We start from the raw sequence: 22607 nt of genomic DNA, 5'->3' as shown, positions 1-22607 counted from the left end.
GAATCTGTTGGTTACAGAAGGAATTTAAGTCTCTCTGTTTCACGCCGATGATCTTGGAGCAGGTTTTACCAATGCTGTTCAGGCTGTTCCTGTCTTTCAGCGTGAGGCTATGGAACCAGCAGATAAAAGAAAAACAAATAAGGCTCTCAATGAATGCTTGGTAAAAACGACAAAGAATGAAAGGCCTGACAGAGAAAGAGTTCAGTTTGCGAAGAAGGTGCATTCTCTGTTGACCCCGCTTCACAATACACTCAGTATTCACATCAAATTTGAGGTGGTCATCGAAAATGGTGCCCAAGTATTTGTATGATGTGACAATTTCTACCTATATCTATAAACTGACTCAAATAAATAACACTATAAATGTAGTTGTGGTTGATTGAAAAGACACACAATAGCATTTAATCCTGCAGGGAAACTTCCTAGCCAAGTTAAGTTAATAGCTAATCAAAAATTATCATTCATAACTTGATAAGAATGTAGGCTATGTATCATACAACCCGTTCTGATAATATAATAACAATGGATTTTATGCTCATTGTAAGTGAAAGCTTCAATATAACATTTATTACAAAACAGTCCCACGTTAAGCTCAATTGTGGTGCATGTATAGTGTGTGATTCAGAAGACCATAGAGGTTTCTCAATACTCAAATTTCCCCTCCTTCGACTCCTCGATCCCTCGGTACTACGGTAGTGACCCGGAAATGAATTTTAGCGCGCCATGTTGAAGGACATCTCATTTCTCTACATGCACATCGAGGACCGAGGATCGAGCGTCGAGGAGCCAAACAGGAGGAGCTCTAACCGAGGAGACATTGATGGTTCCTCCACGGCTCCTCCGCGGATGCATTTCCGGGAACGATGGAGGCGTGACGCACGGCCGAACTTATCTCAGCCAATGACAGCTCTGCATGCATCCCCTGGATATTTTTTTTAGAAACTGCTTTCATTGCGTCGCGATATTTCCAGAGAGAACAGCTGTGAAGTCCGTGCAGAAAGCAGAGCAGTGTGTATACTATATATCACTCAGTATAACAGGCCTACTCTCTTTATTTGCTTTAGTTTAGTAGATATCTACAAACAAAGAGTCGATATTTGTTCTAAGACCATTAGTGCTTCACATAATAAAGTGCTTCACATAATAAAATACACAACGGCTGTAGTGTAGTGCCGAGAGATATGGAGTCAGAGGCGGTGCATCGAAGGTACAAAAGGGAACTTTAATCACAAGCTGCAAAGGACATGTTGTCGGGTCGCAGCCCGGGTCGACAAGAGACAGAGCCAAGAGGGCACACCTATTTATAGGTAACCCATAACATGTCCGTGTGGGAACAATAACCGCAACTGTAGTTCCAGGTTTGAATTATGACCCAGTGGTTAAATAGGTGGTCACCACACAAGCCCCCCCAGAATTCAAACATGGCAACAAAAAAATATATCCCCACGTCCGTGGAGGAAGCACCACAAGGGCCGAGGAGGGTGGGGCCGCAGGAGAGGGCAGGGGCCCTAACGAGGGCGAGGGCACCCACACCGAGGGCGGGCCGTCGTAAGGGGGCCGCACTAGGTGTTGCGGAGAACCCAGCAGGAAAGAGGGCAACCCGGCCGCAGGCAGACGCACAACGGCGGCGGGCATGAAGTCCTCGGCAGGCGTCGAGGTATCCCCGGAAGAGAGGAGCCGTCCCCCCGGGAGGAAGGAGCACAACCCGGCCGCAGGCAGACGTGCCGCGGCGGCGGGCATGAAGTCCTCAGCAGGTGCTGAGGCATCACCGGGAAGCAGGAGAGGCCAGACAGGTCCCGGAGCGCGCCACCCATGGGCCGATGGAGCATGGGCGACGTCCGGAACTGTCGAGGCGAGAGGGGGTCCAGGAGTGCACCACCCAGGCGTCGATGATACCGTGAGTGGCGTCTGGAACCGCCGTCGAGGTGGTGAAAAAAAATGAGTGTCCACATGAGGTCAACCGGCTGGTCGAACCTCCTCTCCGGCACCGGAAAAAAATTGTTAACAGTCAGATGTCAACACGTCGTTAGTTGCTAGCCGTTAGCTGCCGCTGTTAGCCGTTGTTAGCTGTCGTTGTTAGCCGTTAGCTGCCACTGCTAGTTGTCGTTAGCTGTTAGCCGTTGTTAGCTGTCGTCGGTAGCTGCTAGCCGTTATTAGCCCCTCGTGGTTAGCCGCTAGTCGTCGTCAGCTAGCGCAGCCAGGACGTGCAGCCGCACGCCCCGAAGAAACAAGCCCACGAGGTAGCAATCGAGTTGCTGGTCGACCCAGCAGGTCGTGCATCGACCTGCTGTTGGATGGAAGGCTGATGCGGGAATGGCGAGCAACGTCCCCAGCTCTTCTGCGGGGCGCGCACCGAGCCTCAGTCCGCGTGACGGTGGCAGCCACGGACGATTCCAAAAATCCCCGGCATTTCGAGAAAGAAACATGAGTTCCTTTTGCCGTGTTCGGGTCTGTCCCGGAAACTTCTCGAGACTTGTCAGGGTCACCAGTGTAGTGCCGAGAGATATGGAGTCAGAGGCGGTACATCGAAGGAACAAAAGGGAACTTTAATCACAAGCTGCAAAGGACATGTTGTCGGGTCGCAGCCCGGGTCGACAAGAGACAGAGCCAAGAGGGCACACCTAGGTAACCCATAACATGTCCGTGTGGGAACAATAACCGCAACTGTAGTTCCAGGTTTGAATTATGACCCAGTGGTTAAATAGGTGGTCACCACAGTAGGTGTGTGTGTGTGTGTGTGTGTGTGTGTGTGTGTGTGTGTGTGTGTGTGTGTGTGTGTGTGTGTGTGTGTGTGTGTGTGTGTGTGTGTGTGTGTGTGTGTGTGTGTGTGTGTGTGTGTGTGTGTGTGTGTGTGTGTGTGTGTGTGTGTGTGTGTGTGTGTGTTGTACAGTGCGTAGATGCAGCGGACAGACGGGTCTCTGTTGGTTTGGTGTCCTCTGCTTACTTTTAATACTAAATACAACTTTTGGCCCGTAATTTCAATTCCCCATGTCAGCGACCAGAGAGAGAGAGTGGGGGGGGGGGGATATCCAGTCTCCGATTATGTTACGTTATTATGAGAGTGCTCTCATACTTGTTTGATTCTGAAAGTGTGTGTGTGTGTGTGTGTGTGTGTGTGTGTGTGTGTGTGTGTGTGTGTGTGTGTGTGTGTGTGTGTGTGTGTGTGTGTGTGTGTGTGTGTGTGCGGCCTGTTATTGTCTCATTATACCGCACTGTCAATGAATCAAAGTAAATATAGAAGTCATCATGAACACATCTGTCCATCAGACAGAGGGCTGCTGTGCCTCCTGTCATCATTAATGGACGTCTCTTTAAAATGACCGCTCAGAGGAGAGGAGTTCTCATTTCTCCAACTGCCTGCTGCTTCCCCTCCTCTCTCCTCGGTTCCCCTCCTCAGTCCTCCGCTCGCATCTCCTGTGGGCGGCACTACGTCTCGAGGATAGGAGTCGAGGAGGGGACATTTAAGAATTGAGAAACCTCTCATGTGTTAATAAAGTTCCTCCTCTAAGCCTACTACAACTTTAATAAATAAATACATAATTTTTAAAACTGAAGTTCAACTTTAAGTTTAGTTTTTTTAAAACCCATTTTATTTTGAAAGGACTTTGGCAGTTGCAAAAGTTGATAGCTTTACACAGTCGCTTCCCGGCACTGCTAAAAAAGACTTCCAAAATGAACTTACACTTCAACTTTGGCTGGTATTAATGACTGGGTTAGGGTTAGTATCCCAGTATAGGATTTAACAAATGAATAAAAACGTGTTCGGTTTGTCCGTCACTGGATCAAGATGGTCACAGTGGTTCAATAATTCATGCAACATGACACTTTCTAATGCTTCTTAGCACCTGAAAAGGCCCCCCTCCCACCATTCTCCCCCACAAACACTTCTTACCACACCAGCTGCAGAGTGGAGGAACTTTGTATTGCTCCCACACAGCTGTCTTCTAAAATCAGAAGTAATCTATTATAATATGCCTTATATTTCACCCATACAAAGGAGAGACTCTACAAGATCCACTGCTTACTTCATACTGTATACAGTATATAAGCAATGTATCAGTAGTTGAACATTTTCTGGCCCATTCACAGAGATTTGGAGCTGAAAGGAAGGAAGCTGTTGTTTCTCTCAGATGTTTGTCCTGCTCTGCCCTCTGGTGGTGGAGGAAAGCTATGACATCACAAATGAGTGTCTTTTCCATCCAGAGACATTTTTAAAGTTTCACTAAAGTCTGTTTATCCATAATAACAGGCAGGGATTGTGGAGAACAAAATAAAAATATAATTGGGTCTATATTATTTATAAATTTGGTTTTTGGTCATATTGCACTTGGTGCCAGTAAGGATGCTCCTCACGCAGGCTGAATGTTTCTCCCTCCTTACTGACACAGAAGCCCTTGATTTGCAATGCTTCACTAATTGTCATTTCCCTGGCTCCGTAGGAACACTTTACCTCCAGCACAGCGGAAGAACCTACCAGACCATCTGGAGATGCCCCCAACACTCCTGATTGGGAGAGCCACAAACCTGACTCATGGACTCATCTGGGTTGCAGTGGTGAATGCCCTGACGCCCTCACATTCATTCATAGTCCCCCACTGTACAGACAAAACACCATCAAGGGCCTGTTGTTGCCCTAGCACCCTGGCAATAAGGGAAGCAGTCACACACTTTGACCTCAGGACAGCTCCAACGTTGCTGCCAGTCAACTTTCCTTTCCTGAACAAATGCCAGTTTGGGTTGGTTCGCTGACCAGTGTAGCCACCTGAATTGCCCTCTGTTGCTCCTCAGACAATGCCATGCTTGCCACAATTGCCTCAGGTCCCTGATGCCCAACAGATTTGAGAATTTCAGGAACAGTAAGTGTTTCCAAGCTGGAGTGTTCCTCTTCTGGCTCGGGGGAGAGAAGCCAAGACATTCCTGAGAACCTGCCCCCGAGTCTGTCCCTCAGCCAGTCACGATCTTCGGAGGTGGGCTCTCTTGTCAGCGGGTTGAATGAGTTATTGGTTGGAGGAAATAGCTCCTCCACTGAATGCGTACGTTTAGCTGCCTTTGGCTTCTTTCACTGACAGGTGTCAGTGCAGCTGAAAGTGTGGATGGCAAAGATGGCTAATGCAGCCGCATGACTGCATTTCCATTCTCCACGTGGGCATTCACATTTTGTGGAGAGAATTCCCTCTTCTCCTGTAGATACCTGTGGTGGTGGGATTGTTTTATTATTTAAAATATATTTACATTTGTAATGCCTTCCCAATTATAGCCTACTGTATGTTTATTTCATGGATATTTCTGTGTTTTCTGGTGTGTAATATTTGTAATCTTGGGGCCTCTTCTCTTTAACGTCTACATGCTACCACTGGCTCAGATAATGAAGAACAACAAAATAAGTTACCATAGCTATGCAGATGACACACACATTTACGTAACAATTTCACCAGGAGACTATGCTCCATTTCAAACACTGAGTAAGTGCATTGAACAAATCAATGACTGGATGTGTCAGAACTTTCTCCAATTAAACAAAGATAAAACTGAGGTAATTGGAGGAGGTTTTTGGAGCCAAGGCAGAACGTTTAAAAGTTAGCGCTGAGCTTCAGTGTGCAATGTTCAAACTAACAGATAAAGCCAGAAATCTAGGTGTAGTCATGGACTCTGACCTGAGTTTCAACAGTCACATTAAAACAGTTACTAAATCAGCCTACTATCACCTAAAGAACATATCTAGGATTAAAAGACTAATGTCACAGCAGGATTTGGAAAAACTTGTCATGCTTTTATCTTCAGTAGACTCGACTACTGCAATGGTGTCTTTACAGGTCTCACTAAAAAATCTATTAGAAAGCTGCAGCTGATTCAGAACGCCGCTGCTCGAGTCCTCACTGACACTAAGAAAGTGGATCGCATCACTCCAGTTCTGAAGTCTTTACACTGGCTTCCTGTGTGTCAAAGAATAGATTTCAAAATACTGCTGCTGGTTTATAAAGCTTTGAATGGTTTAGGCCCAAAATACATTTCTGACCTCCTGCTAAACTATGAACCATCCAGATCTCTCAGGTCTTCAGGGACTGGTCAGCTTTCTGTCCCCAGAGTCAGAACTAAACATGGAGAAGCAGCGTTCAGTTATTATGCTCCAAACATCTGGAACAAACTCCCAGAAACCTGCAGGTCCGCTGCAACTCTGACTACTTTTAAATCCAGACTTTTCTTTTTGCCGCTGCTTTTAATTGAACTATTCACATCTTAAACTGCACTGTAACTTTTATCCATGTATTTTTTCTTTTAATGTTTATTTTATTAGCTTTTCTTTTTAATGACTGGTTTTAAATGCCATTTCTTAATGTCTTTCATTTTTTGTAAAGCACTTTGAATTTCCATGTGTTGAAAGGTGCTATATAAATAAACTGCCTTGCCTAATAAAGATTTCATGTGACACATAAAATGGATTTGTTGATGGGAATTAATGTGAATAAATTAACTCTAGGTTAACGGGACTCTTGCTATAACTACTCACCGACACTCTATAATCCTTGTCCCTCATGCTAGCCCTGACAACACCGGTAAGTACACCTTCATCGAGGCTGCCCGTGTCCTGACTTGTAGTGGTTCTCTCCTCTATCTCCAATCTTCTTGTCATCTTTGTAAAACGATATCAGACTGGTAATTGACACAGCCATGACTTCTAGTTAAATTCAGTGTGGCTAAAATGAAAAGCTTTGTTAAAATATGCAAGCACGCGGAAGTCAAAGTCAGCTTTATTGTAAACAAATTCTACATGTGTTATACATCCAGAAATATCGTTTCCCACAGTGTGACATCTAGCCTATACATAAAACAAAACAAAAAGGGCCTAGATAACCGGGGTATACAGTTTAAAATGTTAATATATTTAAAGTGTTCAAAGTGCAGTTTCAGTGCAAGTCAGTTGAAACGATCTTAAGTTGGCGTGACGTTGAAGTCGTGCGACCCTGCTGCTGTACTGGCTTGTAGTTCGTTTATAGTATAACGTTAGCATTTCGCTTTTGGCGACTAGATTTATGATTCAAAAATTATAAAAGTAGGGGAAACATGTGGAGATTATCCGGCTGAACAAAACGTGATCCTTCTCTTAAATGTGTGTCAACCACAGACCTTATTTCGAGCTATTTTCCAAAATCCTATGGAGAAATTGCATTGCGTTTTTGACGAAGGAACCGGAAGAAGTTTACATCCGGGTTTTAGGACGCGTCACTGCGGTTCTCTATATAAACAAGGTCTTCTGTCGGCTCTGTACATCAATGCCGACCTATGCTGACAAGTAAGTGAAGAGTAGAGTCGACAATATAAAGGTATTGGCGAAATGTCCCAGCAGTTTAGGGTAATGAAGGTTCTAATCAAATCAATTACATAGCCATGACATGTCTAACTCCTAATGACAGGAAGGCAGAAAGTGCATTATACAAATAATAATAATAATAATAATAATAGCAGACATTTTTTAACAATGACCACAATATCATTATTTTAATAAACCAAATATGAACAATTGAGGAAAATGAGGAAGAACTGATGATTAAAATGTTGTAGTACAAGTAGTAATGTAGTTAGTGCATACATTACTATTGCAAGAAATGTGTTAATTTTCTTCATTATTAGTCGATTTTTTTTTTTGGACGAATGCTCCGGGCCAGTTATACATTATTTACCCTTAATGTCTACCGCTAGTAAATTGTCTACCCGTCCGTCCGTCGACAATTTACTAGCGGTATTTACTGGCGGTACCGCGGTGGGCCGGCGGTACCGAAGTGAGCCGGTCGAGAGTCCCGGGCTGATTTGTAGTCCCAGTCCGCCCCTGCTCACAACCAAACCTAAGTCTGGATTTTTCTGAAAAAATATGTTTTAAATGTTAAGTAGGTTTTCAAGAGTCAACTATTTAAAAAAAATAGGGTTATAATGGAAGTAATTTTTGAAAAGTTAAGGGCATTCTTTGAAAATGTCGTGATTTTAGGGGGACATTATAAATATAATTTTGAAAAATGTAGAAAAAAGTGATCATTTAATAAAAACATTTTTAATAGGTGAGGTTTATTACCAGTTTTTTTTAAAAGTGAGTTAAAAAAAACAAAAAACAAGTAAATAATTTTTGGAAAAAAAAGTAATTTAATTCTTCGAAAATGTAGTAATTATTGAACAAAGGTGCATATTAGGAAATTAAGTAATATTGTTGAAGATTGATACATTGTTGCATTATTAAGTAATTTTTCCAAAATGTTGAGGGAAAAACCTTTGCTGCCAGTATGCCAGAGAAACAGTTGATATGTCCCAGTATTTATTAAAAGGCAGTGAGCCAAATATAACAGGATGTCCTCCTGCATCCAGTCATGTTTTACACTTAGCAAGCCGGCAGGATTTCTGGCTATTATGACCCACAATACTTTGGGGCAGGGGATATTAAAGCCACAGGGTTCAAGTTGCAAAGTCATAACAATGTAGCGTGTCTCAATTGTATGCATACTGCATGACACAGTAGGTTCTTTGTGAGGGCAGCTGCAGATTAAAGAAAACCGGAAAGTATGAGATCCGGAATGCCGCCATGAATAGGGAAAAGTTAAGCTAACAAATCTACCAGACTTCTTTCTGCAGATTAATATGACTAAACATGGCATCGTTTGTTCCTGCAGCAGTAGTTTCCTAAGAAAAAGCTGTACACTTCCTGCTCAGCTGCAAACAGAAGGATAGACTAGCTGGAGAGCACAGAGGAGAAGCAGCTTAAGAGACGGAGGAGCTGGAGACCAACAATAGAGCCGAATGAGTATTGGACTTACAAGAGGACACAAAAACAGACCTGTAAGGAAGGATCATGTTTTTCTTAAATGGCTGGATGTGTTAAAAAAAACACACTGTGTCCAAGTCCCCATTCAAGAAGTTTAAAAAGTGAGTCAAAGTTTATTTCCACAAATAAAAACAGAGTATCCAACGTTTTTTTACTCAATACTTTTGTTTTGTTTTTCCATATCAATGCAATAATCTTTCAAAAACACATCTTTCTTCAAATTCTAAAGAACATATGAGTATTTCTGAAACATCTCTTCACTTCTGCGCAGTAGCTGAAATAAAACTCCAGGAACGGATACAAGTCGAGAAAAAATTGAATTCAGAAAAGTCTACACTACCAGTGTGCAGCCTCCTGACGTCAGCTTCTCTTAAACAGTTGGACAAGTGCAAAGGACTGACATTAGCAAACAGTGTATCACAGAGACAATACCACGTATCACCCACAATGCATCTGTGAGCTGCAGATAATCCGTTCGGTATTTTGTGCCTTTTTCCTTATTGTGACAGCTGGTGTTATCTCCAGCTTGTGTAGAAAGCACTTCACACCTGTGGGACAAAAACACCACTGCTAATGAATGCATTGATACATATCAAAAGTGCATAGGTGTTACAGAGAAGATACATCATGTTTCAGCTGAGGACTCTTTGGCAGTGGTGGTTTCTGCAGGACACACTGTACGAGGCTGTTCTGTGCTTCTCATGGAAATACATCAAAGACAATGATCAACAACTCTAGTGTTAACATTTCCCTCCTCTAACACTTAAACATGCGGCTGGAAGTACTGAGGAGAGCATATCATGCTCCCAAATGTGTTTCCTGTGGCTCGACATCATTGGTCAACGTAACAGCCTAACGGCAATGATTGGATAATGTTGCTCAGCAAAGCTCGTGTTGGTACTCGGGAAGGCAAGAGTAAGAATAACTGATTCAAAGGTGTGGGCTCCACCCGGCAGCATGACATGACACTTTGACATGTTTGGCCCTATTTTGTACGCCACGTTAAGTTGACTAAGACTATGTGGTACCATGTTAACGTGTGATAGGTCTTCAACTAACGGTGCGTTCACACTGGACGTGAAGGGAGTTGTTCACGTGGTGCGATTACATGCAGTCGATGCAAAGACATGGATAGAAGCTCATTCGCTAATGCTGCAGCAAGGAGGAAGGAAAGGCGCGACATTTCAATAATTGGCTTGACTCTGTCTTGCAAAAATCGATTTTTATAAATGTATGCGTGCAACCATATATATTCTCTATGGCATGACAAATAAAGACGCTGCTTTATTTATGTCACATTGCATTGTTTTGGGTTCTGTTGGAACAGTTACAATGGTAGCTTAGCCTAGCCCTAAAAGAAACCTTCAAGTATTTTAAACCTTTTTTTCTGGAAGTATGGCAGACAGACGTGAAAAAGCATCGATTCAGGCTTTACTTCTCAATATCATTAGGTCATTATTTCGCCATCCTTTTGATACATTTATTGCAAAAAAGAAATCACAGGAAATATGTTAATTTTGGGTTCATATGACTGTAGTAAACAACATTGGTTCAGTTGTCTTGTTTGTCTGTATAATCTATGTTCAAACACCAGACCGTTGGGTTTCCACGTCGTATCTAGGACTTTCACAACATGCACGAAGCAGCAAGAGTGGTTCTTTTTCTCGGACCAAACGTTGTTGGCATCTCATTGGAGATAAGCCTCGCCTTTTTTCACTCAAGGAAAATATTGGCTTTGTTTCAGGTGTGAACGCACCATTAGAATTGTTGACTTCACCAGTAATGAATATGTATGTTATTTTTTGCATTTTTCTACTGTTGAGTTTCAACTGGTACGGTTAACATCAGTGTTCTGTGAATGTTCAGTTCTATGCAGTTGTGTGAACTGTACATTTTCTGACATGACAAATCAAGCCTGAAACCACAAATCACATTCCACTGAAAGTAGTTCATTTACATCAGAATTACAGAAACATTATATTTTAGCTTAAAAAAAAGAGCTTTAAAACCATTGCGATGCTACACTGACTTGTACAATGGAGAGTGGTGTCTGTCGGTCTGTATGTTCTTTGGTGACCTTCCAGAAGAAGTGCGTAAGGCTTTACGGCACTGAGCTGATTGGTGGAAAACAGTGTGTAGTATTGACGACAGTGGTGTACACGTGAATTGCTACACATAACTGTAGGGGTGCTTCATCGCAAAAAAAAAGTCGCTTAAAAAAGGTAATGTTTTCAATGAATTGCTGAGAAGCCTGAGTTGTGTCTCAATTCTGACATTCTTCTCGATGCACTGCAATCCCGTTTACGCATTATTTGAAATACGACTAGCATTACGGCGGTTGCTATGCCCTCACCCAAAGTGACAATCAGTGCTGTTCGCTAGCTAGCAGTGCGATGTGTTAGCAAATCATTACAGATTGCTCATCAACTCAAAAGAATATATGGGGCTTCTTTTCACCAGCAGTCTAGTGGTACCGCTTATACACCAGAGCAGCCGCAATTATGTTACGTAGCCAAGATGGCTGAGTTGAGTGTGAGAAGCGTACAGCGCTTCATACTCAACCTTTTGACCGTTTTCAGTGCACCTTTCCAGGTACTGTTAGCCATATTTTAGCGCTTAAGTACAATAAGTATGTGGATTAAGACATAGCACTGGTATACACTTATGTAACTGATGTACTGATGCACTGATGAATGTAAACTCAGATCAGTGTTTCCCCTAGGTTTACTGCTTTGGGGGGGTGCTGTCTGAGCGGGGGGGGGGGGTGCTGTCTGAGCGGGGGGGGGGGGGGGGTGCTGTCTGAGCGGGGGGGGGTGCTGTCTGAGCGGGGGGTGGGTGTTGTCTGAGCGGGGGGTGGGTGCTGTCTGAGCGGGGGGGGGTGCTGTCTGAGCGGGGGGTGGGTGTTGTTGGGATCTTTTATTTTTTTAAATCCTCTGGAGCAGAGAGAGGAGCTGTGGATTATTGTTATTGATTAATGCATCATTTTAGGGTCAAAAACACTAAACTTCAAATGAAAGTGTTTAGTTTATTTAAGAAAAGAGCACATGTTCAATGTGAAAAGTGACAGTAAATAGATTAGTTGCAATTTGGTGCTATAAATATGTATTATTAAAAAAAACACCTTGAATTCCAGGGGGCGCGGGGCTCCGTTGGCACCGCTGTGGGAGTACTAATATGGTGAAACCTGAAATAAGAAGTAACCAATAAGGCTTGAGGTTCACAGGAAACCCTGCCCTGCTTCTTTCCTGTCGTGTTGTATTCTGAAGGGACACCGCTGCAGTCTGGAGAAGTTGTCAGTTTACATCTTGACACTGGAATGGTTTAGTAATGCATTCAAGACTATTAAAAAACATGGCACGAGACGAAACCCGCACACAACCAAAGAAACACTCGTAGCTTTTTGTATCCGAGTGCTCCATCAGGTTTGAGGAGTATCACATTATTTAGGAAGCGCGTCAGCAGTCATCCTCTCTCTGTGCGTTAAGACCTGGTGCTGCTGGCTTGTGTACCACGGCACTCAGGACTTATCCAGAGTCTATGAACTGCAGCCTGAATTTTGAAGGGTTGGTCCTCGGCCGGCTGTGACTGCAGGGTCTCTGAGATGCTCCTCCAGTCCGAGCCCCTCCTCAGACGACAGCCACGCCTGAAAGAGACGGGAGAGAAGGATTAGCACAGCAATGACTCATGATCCAGACGTTACCTATCCAATTGGCAACTTGCCATCTGTCAAATATCTAAAATCGTTTTACTTTTTATCTTTTACAGGTGATAAGGTATGGTAGTCGTACTTTTAATTTAATCTTTAAATTATTAGAAATGTAAATGCACTTCGAATGTAAATAATTACATTTTTCAAATTTTTTATTTTAAATTGTTGTGCATGCCCTTTTATCTAATAGTGTTTGATTTGGTCTCAATCTTCATTTTTGCTGTAACCATGTACATTTCCCCTCTGTGGGACGAATAAGGGTATTCTGATTAGTAAAAGACACATTTTGTCTTCCTTGTTCCAGCTGGTGAGCCCATGAAGGTTTCTCATTTCTCTAACTCCCCTCCTCGACTCCTATCCTCGAGACTTAGTCCCGCCCACAGGAGATGCGAGCGGAGGAGTCGAGGAGAGAGGAGGGGAAGCAGCAGGCGGTTAGAGAAATGAGAACTCCTCTCCTCTGAGCGGTCATTTTAAAGAGACGTCCATTAATGATGACAGGAGGCACAGCAGCCCTCTGTCTGATGGACAGATGTGTTCATGACGACTTACATATTTACTTTGATTCATTCACAGTGCGGTGTAATGAGACAATAACAGGCTACAGATGCGGACACACACACACATATATTTATATAAATATATGCAATTTCAGAATCAAACAAGTATGAGAGCACTCTCATAATAACGTAACACAATCAGAGACTGGATATACCCCCCCCCCCCCCTCTCTCTGGTCGCTGAAATGGGGAATTGAAATTACGGGCCAAAAGTTTTATTTACAAGTATTAAAAGTAAGCAGAGGACACCTACACACTGTACCACACACACACTGTACAACACGCACCTACACACTAGTGTTGCACGGTGTACCGATACTTGAAAGGTACCGCGATACCCTGCCGTTAAAAACGGTACGATTCCTCCGTTTCATTAGTATCGGTACTTTAAGAATGACGGGGGAAAGTACTCCGGTGAGAAAGCGCTGTTTTAATAAGAGCCGCGTGTGTTCAGCGCTCTGCTTCCACTCCCTGCACTGCAGCTGTGCCTGCAGTCCCTCCCCTCTCTCGTGCACGCGCTAGCAAGGTTGCGTTCCAATAGTCCATTTAGTGTAGGAACCTTCCTAACCAAGTGAAATGACCCGTACAAACTGTACAACACTACAGCATACAAATACAGAGAGTAATGTAGGCCTGTTATACTGAGTGATATATATTTTACACACTGCTCTGCTTTCTGCACGGACCTCACAGCTGTTCTCACTGTAAACATCGCGTTGCCGTTCAAGCAGTTACTAAAATAATATCCAGGGGATGCATGCAGAGCTGTCATTGGCTGAGATAAGTCCGGCCGTGCGTCACGCCTCTTTGAAACATCTCTGTTGCCGGAAATGCATCCGCGGAGGAGCCGTGGAGGAGCCATCAGTGTGTCCTCGGTTAGAGCTCCTACAGAGAGCCTCCTCGACGCTCGAAGTGCTCATCACGCCTCCTCGACGCTCGAAGTGCTCATCATTGTTCAGAAATGATTCATCATCATCATTTTTTAATCAAGCAGTTTGAAATGTAGAGATAAAGGCGGTGGTTAAGAGAGGAGCGAGGATTGAAATATGCTTGGCTTTCTTAAAAATACAAAACAACATTATGCTCCAAGTCATGTATACATATCTATATCTGCGTTTCTCCTGTGAACACACCATATGAGATGTGGCATATTATTTCATTTGGACTTATAACCTCCTCAGCTACCTCTCGGCTATCATCTCTCTCAGTATATCATCTTCACATGTTCTTAGCGAGCTCTCCCATACAGTGCATAATGCCTACTAAGGCTAACACACGCATCATGAGTGCACACACCAACACACATCATGGACGCATTTTGAGTGTGCAGCAGACTGGGATAAACAAGAGCACAACAACAAACATACTGTATATAAATAAACAAGCAGCAACTTCACTCTATGTAGTGTCAGATAAACACCTTAAAGACGGTGTTCTTCTGTAACAAGGCAATGCCAACATTCACTTTCCTAAATCTGTGTTGTAATCAGCAGGATGACAGCTAGTTATTGTTAGCTATTAGCACACGGTGAACATCACAGTGCTGCTTGAGTTAACCGCTATTATTACATGGCTTAGTTGAACTACATTTTCATTGGTCAGTTTTGGACCATCTGTTATTCCTGTATAGCAGAGCGTTGCTGAAGACGCTTCAATATCAGTCATATCAATCCGCAGACAAAAGTGCGGTACATTTCATGACTTCAGCCGTGTCTAAAAAACATTGCTAACAGACTTGGACAGTTAAGCTGCATTCTCATGATAGGCACTTCTTCTACATTTCTGGTGTTGTGATTATACTTGAAGAATATTTAAAGCCCCTGCCTCATCTCACATGGCTTAGATACAGCTGGGTCTCGTTGACTAATCTGCTGTCAGCCATTACCATAAAGAGCTCTGCATTCAAACTGGTTCTGATCTGCTAAATATGATGACGCCTGACTCAATAAGCAGCTTTTAGAGGAGGAGCGGGGAACATATTAGCTGTGGCGCCAGAAACTGAGAAGTAGGATTACGGATGAGTGTGTGTGGATGTGTGTGTGCAGCGGGGACGATAGCAGCAGGGACATTTTAAAGTGATCATATTCACGAGTGATCCTAAACCTGGGTTAACACCGTCAGCTCCTGCCTGGAGAAGAGCTTCTTCATCCTAAAGCAGTTACAGTCACACACCAACATATTGTGCAAATTAGCCAAAGGACAATATATATATGTGTACATATATTTAAATATATATATGTGTACATATATTTATATATGTATATATATATATATATATATATATATACACACATATATAAATATATGTATACATATATATATATAAATATATGTATACATATATATATATATATATATATATATATATATATAGTGTGTACATGTGTACATATGTATATGTACACATTAGATATATATTAGGGCTGTCAAACGATTACAATTTTTAATCAGATTAATCACAGTTTAAACATTAATTAATCATGATTAATCACCATTCGAATTATGTCCAAAATATGCCATTTCTTTATGTATATTGTTGTGGGAATGGAAAGATAAATGAAAGAAGGCGGATATATCCATTTAACATACAGTATGTATGATTTCTATCAACACGTAATGTTGTATCGATGTATATAGAGATGTACTACAGCAAAAGTATTCTCCGTCGGGACTTCCTGCAACAACACATTATCAAAGATGTTCTATTGAGAAGACGATCACTACGTGACAAACATTTTCAAAACCGTTTCTAGTCTTCGGTATTTCCAGACGAGTGGCTACTGAACTCAATCTTACTAACAGCTGTCTGTGCAATTTACTCCGCGAGTTGGCGGACTTTATTTTGCTTACTTTAACATCATTTTTCATGGTGGGGCTAAGCCATTTCTTGGTATGGGTGTAGCCTACCCCAGCCATACCCTGGCGCTGCCACTAGTGGTATGGGGCGGGCCATTCTGCACATGCGTTAAATGCGTTAAATATTTTAACGCAATTAATTAAAAAAATTAATTACTGCCGTTAACGCGATAATTTTTACAGCATTAATATATATATATATATATATATATGTACACATATATATAAATATATGTACACATATATATAATATATATATAGTATCATATAATACAAATACACACCATAGAACATTTTTTAAATATTGGGCATTTATATGGGCCAAGTACAATACAGCTTTATTTATAGAGCACTATAAACCTTTAAAGTAGTGTATTTTATGTTTCCAGGAGGAGGATGAGTCCACTAAAGAGCATTAAAGCTGGAGAATGGCTCCACTAGAGAGCGTTACTGCTGGAGGACAAGTCCACAAGATAGCAGTTCTGCTTTAGAACTAGTCCACAAAATAAAGTTACTGTTGGAGATCGAGAACACAAGAATATGACTGGACTGACGAGACCACAAGTTTACTGCAGGAGAATGAGTCATAAAGATAGTATGTCTGCTTGGGGACGAGTTTGTAAGATAGCATCAGTCCTGGAGGATGAGTCGAGAAGACAACTGCTGAAGAAAGAGTCCTCAAGAGAGGGTTGCAGCTGGAGGACGAGTCCACAAGACTACAGCTGGAGGACGAGTCCACGAAACAACAAGACTACTGTTGGAGGACGAGCCCACAAGACTACTGTTGGAGGACGAGCCCACAAGACTACTGTTGGAGGACGAGCCCACAAGACTAAAGCTGGAGGACGAGCCCACAAGACTACAGCTGGAGAACGAGTCCACAAGACTACTGTTGGAGGACGAGCCCACAAAACTACTGCTGGAGGACGAGCCCACAAGAATACTGCTGGAGGACGAGTCCACAAGAATACTGCTGGAGGACGAGTCCACAAGACTACTGTTGGAGGACGAGTCCACAAGACTACTGTTGGAGGACGAGCCCACAAGACTACAGCTGGAGAACGAGTCCACAAGAATACTGTTGGAGGACGAGCCCACAAGACTACAGCTGGAGAACGAGTCCACAAGAATACTGTTGGAGGACGAGCCCACAAGACTACTGTTGGAGGACGAGCCCACAAGACTACTGTTGGAGGACGAGCCCACAAGACTACTGTTGGAGGACGAGCCCACAAGACTACTGTTGGAGGACGAGCCCACAAGACTACTGTTGGAGGACGAGCCCACAAGACTAAAGCTGGAGGACGAGTCCACAAGACTACAGCTGGAGAACGAGTCCACAAGACTACTGTTGGAGGACGAGCCCACAAAACTACTGCTGGAGGACGAGCCCACAAGAATACTGTTGGAGGACGAGCCCACAAGAATACTGTTGGAGGACGAGCCCACAAGACTACTGTTGGAGGACGAGCCCACAAGACTACTGTTGGAGGACGAGCCCACAAGACTACTGTTGGAGGACGAGCCCACAAGACTAAAGCTGGAGGACGAGTCCACAAGACTACAGCTGGAGAACGAGTCCACAAGACTACTGTTGGAGGACGAGCCCACAAAACTACTGCTGGAGGACGAGCCCACAAGAATACTGTTGGAGGACGAGCCCACAAGACTACAGCTGGAGGACGAGTCCACAAGAATACTGCTGGAGGACGAGTCCACAAGACTACTGTTGGAGGACGAGCCCACAAGACTACAGCTGGAGAACGAGTCCACAAGAATACTGTTGGAGGACGAGCCCACAAGACTACTGTTGGAGGACGAGCCCACAAGACTACTGTTGGAGGACGAGCCCACAAGACTACTGTTGGAGGACGAGCCCACAAGACTACTGTTGGAGGACGAGCCCACAAGACTACTGTTGGAGGACGAGCCCACAAGACTACTGTTGGAGGACGAGCCCACAAGACTACTGTTGGAGGACGAGCCCACAAGAATACTGTTGGAGGACGAGCCCACAAGACTACTGTTGGAGGACGAGCCCACAAGACTAAAGCTGGAGGACGAGTCCACAAGACTACTGTTGGAGGACGAGCCCACAAGACTACTGTTGGAGGACGAGCCCACAAGAATACTGTTGGAGGACGAGCCTACAAGACTAAAGCTGGAGGACGAGTCCACAAGACTACAGCTGGAGAACGAGTCCACAAGAATACTGCTGGAGAACGAGTCCACAAGACTACAGCTGGAGAACGAGTCCACAAGAATACTGCTGGAGAACGAGTCCACAAGACTACAGCTGGAGAACGAGTCCACAAGACTACTGTTGGAGGACAAGTCCACAAGACTACTGTTGGAGGTAAAGTCCACAAGGGAACTGCTGAATAATAGGTCCACGAGAGACGGTTGCAGCTGAAGGACAAGTCGACAAGACTACTGCTTGACTACGAGTCCACAAAAGAGCGTTACTGCAGGAGGACAGGTCTACAAGAGAGGGATGCAGATGGAGGACAAGTCCAAACGAGAGGGCTGCAGCTGAAGTACCGAGTTCACAAGGCTAGTGCTGGACTACGAGGGTATTACTGCTGGAGAAGGAGCAATATCCTCGTAATCTTCCTGTGCCAGAATAATGCACTTGAACGCATCAAAGCTTTGTGATTGGCCGGCGTGACCCCATGTGTCTGGGCCTGGCTGTTGGGCAGTGGGCACTAGTTCGCTGACGTTGTCTGTGTCAACAGGAGTGACAGTCCGCACACACACACCGCAATTATGGCAGAAGCAAAAAAGCCCAAAATATATAATTTTCACTCCGAGTGGGAGGAAGATTATTTTTGTATCTATTCCAATTTCAAAGTCCATCTGTCTCGTCTGCAATGCGAGCGTGGCTTTATCGAAGAAGGGTAATTTAGGAGCGGCATTTCAAAACAGTGCACAAACGCTACGAGACGGAATTCCCTCCTAATTCTGCCCTCTGCTCCCAAAAGGGGAGGGGCCTGAGAGGACGGCTAAATGCACAGCAGTCCATTTTCACCAGGCCCAACAACAAGAGCAAGGCTGCTCCAGAGCATCTCATCGTGTCAGTCACGTTCTTGCGAAACACTTGCGAAGTTGTGAAAGAAGCTTTCCTGGAGGCTGCCGACGCGCTTTTGGGGGACAGTAAAAACAACAGAAGCATTTCAGGTTTTTGATATAATAAAAACTCAAGTTAGATACCGTTATTAATCAGCTGTAAGTTTTAGTTTGTTTGAACTTATTCATTATAATTATTGTACAAAATGGTATAAGAATGCAAACTTAAATTGATTATAGTCTATTATCAATTCAGGTTAAGAAACTAGTGTTGCTTGCATCCTATTTTAAAGGCATTTCCTTTTATAATCTACTAAAATGCAACAAAAAAAGGGTTTGATTCTATTAATTTTGTCTCTTTTATTGCACTTTGGCAGCAGATTCCTGAGTAGCTTCAGATCTGAGTTGTCTTATTAGTAAACCCAATTTATACTTTTGTAGAAACACTATTTTTATATAATGGCAAAGAAAGGGTTCAGAGTCTATTCTTTTTTCCCTGTGTCATATGTGGCAGCACTGTTCAATGGAGTAAACATGGAGTATTAATCGTACAAAGGTCAGTTGTATACAAGTAGAAGTGTGTATGTACCTGGCAGTAGGCTGTCAGTAATGGCTACGCCTCTCTATGTGGACTGGTAGATCTCGGCAGGCTGGCAACTTTAAAAAGTAGCTCTCGGTTCAAAAAAGGTTGGGCACCCCTGCCTTAGATGGTGTGAAGATGTGTGTGGATCGCTGTCATTCTTGGTGTTAAGATAAATTAATCATACAAGCAAAATATTCTTTAGTGGTGATGTTAAGTCTTTGCCTCGTGTCCTGTTTTGATGATGAATAAATGATAAGCCTAAAAACAAAGTGAGGCAAACACAAAGTATACCGAGCAGTCAATTCTCAATTAGCCAGGCTCAGTGCAGACCCAGGGGAGAGGTTGCTGTTGCTGTTGCTGCTGCTCTGAGAGCAACATATTCCAGTATGATCCACCCCCAAGCATTACATCACAGCCAAAGCAACAGAAGGGGAAAGATAGAATAAGACATTACATACTTAATAAGTAGTGTACATACAATACATGAAAAAGACAGAAATATAGGATTGAAGTCCGACAAGATGGATCTGAGTGGAGCAGGCTGCTCTGGGACTCCAGTCTCATGACATGAATATTTGAAAAGGAGGAGCGGGTGAAAGGGGGGGGGGGGGGGGGGGGGGGGCTGATGCTGTAGAAGAGACTGCATCACTGGGTGGATATGGACAGGTGATATTGTTATGCTGCAGTCCCACCGGAGAACAGGACCTCAGGAAGGAAGCTACTTCCCTGTGTGACCTCAGCACAGACTGGTCATGGTGTACTCAACATGTCTTCCCCTCATTCTATGTGTTTATTGGTTTTATCTTACAAGGCATGTGCACTTTTTCCATATAGTTCTTTTTATACTGCCTTTTATGCAATATATTATTGTGCCTTTGGATACGTCGCAGTGTTTCCCCTAGGTTTACTGCTTTGGGGGGGTGCTGCCTGAGCGGTGGGGGGTGTTGTTGGGTTATTATTACTTTTTTTAATCCTCTGGAGCAGAGAGAGGAGCTGTGGATTAATATTATTGATGAATGCATCAATGTTTCTTAGGGTCAAAAACACTAGTTACTTAGTTTATTTAATAAAAGAGCACATGTTCAATGCGACAGTAGATATAGATTAGTTGCAATTTGGTGCTATAAATATGTATTATTGAAAAAACATCTTACATTTCTGGGGGGGCGCGGGGCTCCGTTGGCGGGGCGCAGCAATGGTCGGGAAACACGACGGGGGTCCCCGGCAATGGGCGGGAAACACTGTCCTTATTTAGGTGAAACGCAGTTAGTTGTAGCAAAGTTACCAAAGATAAACCTAAATATGTATATTATATATTTAACTCTTGGACACCCTGAACTGTATTCAACACACTAATTATTCATATGTGTTAATGGAGTTATCGTTGTATTGGCGATTCACAGCATGGCTCATAGAATTGATTTTGTTTATAATTTTGTAAAGGCGAAACTGATGATTATCATTAGGGCTGCACAACTAAAATAAATGTTGTCAAAATAAAAATGTGGACTAGCGCAAACTTCAAATCGCAAAACGCACAATCTTTTGTAAAGGCGAATATGTGTTTAAAATACCATCTCCAAAGCATTTGTTTGGTCCAGATCATTCTAATACGTTGACAGGGTTGGGTTGTAACGGAATACATGTAACGGTGTTACGTAATCAGAAGACAAAAATCAAGTAACTGTATTCAGCTCGCGTTACATTTGAAAAACGAGTAATCTGATTACAGTTACTTTCGTAAACCTGAAGTGAATACATTTTGGATTACTTATTGGAATTATTGGTGGAAAGATTTCCTCTCAACATTTAATATTCATTACTAAAGGTACAGCGGAATCATCACAGCGCACAAAAACTTTTACCGCCGCAGATGGACCAAAAAAGGGAGCGTTTGAAAAAAAAGGGGCGGGTCAGCTCAGTGAAACAATAACAACGAAACATGGGGGAACAAAAGTCTGCGTTTAAGTCGTGTGTGTGTAGAGGTGTGTGTGTTATGGTTAAAACACATCAGCCTGCGGTCGCTCTTTAGCCTTTCTAATGATTCTGAAGGTAAACACAGCGAAGGCGGTGCGTGGAAGGCACGGCGAGCTCGTCTTCTCAGAGGCTGAGTTAACCCTCCCGCTGCCTCCTGGCGCTGCAGAGATGTCATGAAGTGAAGGAGGTGTTCCTTCTATAAAACAGCTGTGGGCAGCAGATACTGTGAGAGTCACAGACATGAATACAGGCAGACTGGTGCACACTCTCCTGTTTTGCCAATCCGGTGCTTAAACAAATATAGCTCTACACCCCTGGCCGAAATGTCCTTAAAATGAAGTCCGAGTTCGACATTTTAATTAATGTCCTTCCAACACTGGCAGGACAGAAGGCGACACGCCCGTTCTAAGCCGTGTCCCTCACTCCTCACATCCCAAGCTGCATCCCCAACAAGTGTATTATGTTGCTACATCGTTTCAGATGTGATGTTTCAGTTGTGCTCTTGATAAGCCATTAAAACAGTAAAAACACGTTCAGTTTCCTTTTGCTTTTTGTGTCTCCTGTTCACCAAAACATACCATCTGTGATGGAAAAAGAAAGTAATCCAAAAGTAATCTAAAAGTAATCTGATTACGTGTTTTAAGACACGTAACTGTAACTGTATTCGGATTACTTTCAGAGCCATGTAATCAGTAATCAGTAACTGATTACATTTACAAAGTAACCCTCCCAACCCTGTACATTGATGATGAGAATGATTATGCAAATGTTCAATATCTCTAATATTGCAATTGCAATGTCAGTCAAATATTATTTTTTCAAACTGTGCAGCCGTTATAATCATAAGCCACCATTTATCATCATAAAGTCCATCCTCAAGGGTCGTGGGGGGTTGGAGCATGGATGTATAAAGAGAACTAGATAAAGTGTTGGAGGCGGGCCCCGTTAATGTTTTTCTGAAAGTTAATCAGTGGTGCATGAAACCAAAATGGCCTCGACCTTGAGAATACAAATACCTGAATCCTCTGGGTCTTGGGCCCATAGAGCAAGCCT

The 22607-nt window shown here is 43.3% G+C and overlaps 2 protein-coding genes across 5 annotated transcripts in view; one reads left to right on the top strand and one right to left on the bottom strand.

The window, feature by feature from the left end:
• Positions 1 to 8890: 8890 nt before the first annotated feature.
• Positions 8891 to 22607, bottom strand: part of enc2 (ectodermal-neural cortex 2) — a 45106-nt gene continuing 31389 nt past the window's right edge. For 3 of the 4 annotated variants that reach the window (XM_071203440.1, XM_071203441.1, XM_034085350.2), the window contains one exon: positions 11693 to 12449. The gene's annotated coding sequence lies outside the window, so the exon portion shown is untranslated. Of the gene's footprint in view, positions 9355 to 11692; positions 12450 to 22607 lie in introns of those variants that run through there. The other variant, XR_011643439.1, reaches the window with a different exon arrangement.
• On the top strand, positions 16469 to 18669 carry LOC139434027 (myosin-2 heavy chain-like). The gene is made up of 3 exons (XM_071203396.1): positions 16469 to 16523; positions 16624 to 18284; positions 18664 to 18669. Exons 1-3 carry the CDS (start codon positions 16469 to 16471, stop codon positions 18667 to 18669), a joined length of 1722 nt encoding a protein of 573 aa, XP_071059497.1.

The sequence above is a fragment of the Pseudochaenichthys georgianus genome, chromosome 6 (genome assembly GCF_902827115.2).
Source record: "Pseudochaenichthys georgianus chromosome 6, fPseGeo1.2, whole genome shotgun sequence".
Taxonomy (NCBI): Eukaryota; Metazoa; Chordata; class Actinopteri; order Perciformes; family Channichthyidae; genus Pseudochaenichthys; species Pseudochaenichthys georgianus.
This window is presented reverse-complemented; position numbering and strand designations above follow the sequence as displayed.

Excerpts from the sequence above, each read along its gene's own strand:
- LOC139434027 (XM_071203396.1), top strand. The coding sequence starts at position 16,469 with ATGACTGGACTGACGAGACCACAAGTTTACTGCAGGAGAATGAGTCAT. Across the intron at positions 16,524-16,623 it reads GAGAATGAGTCATAAAGATA|CTGGAGGACGAGTCCACAAG; the intron begins GTATGTCTGCTT and ends AGAGGGTTGCAG.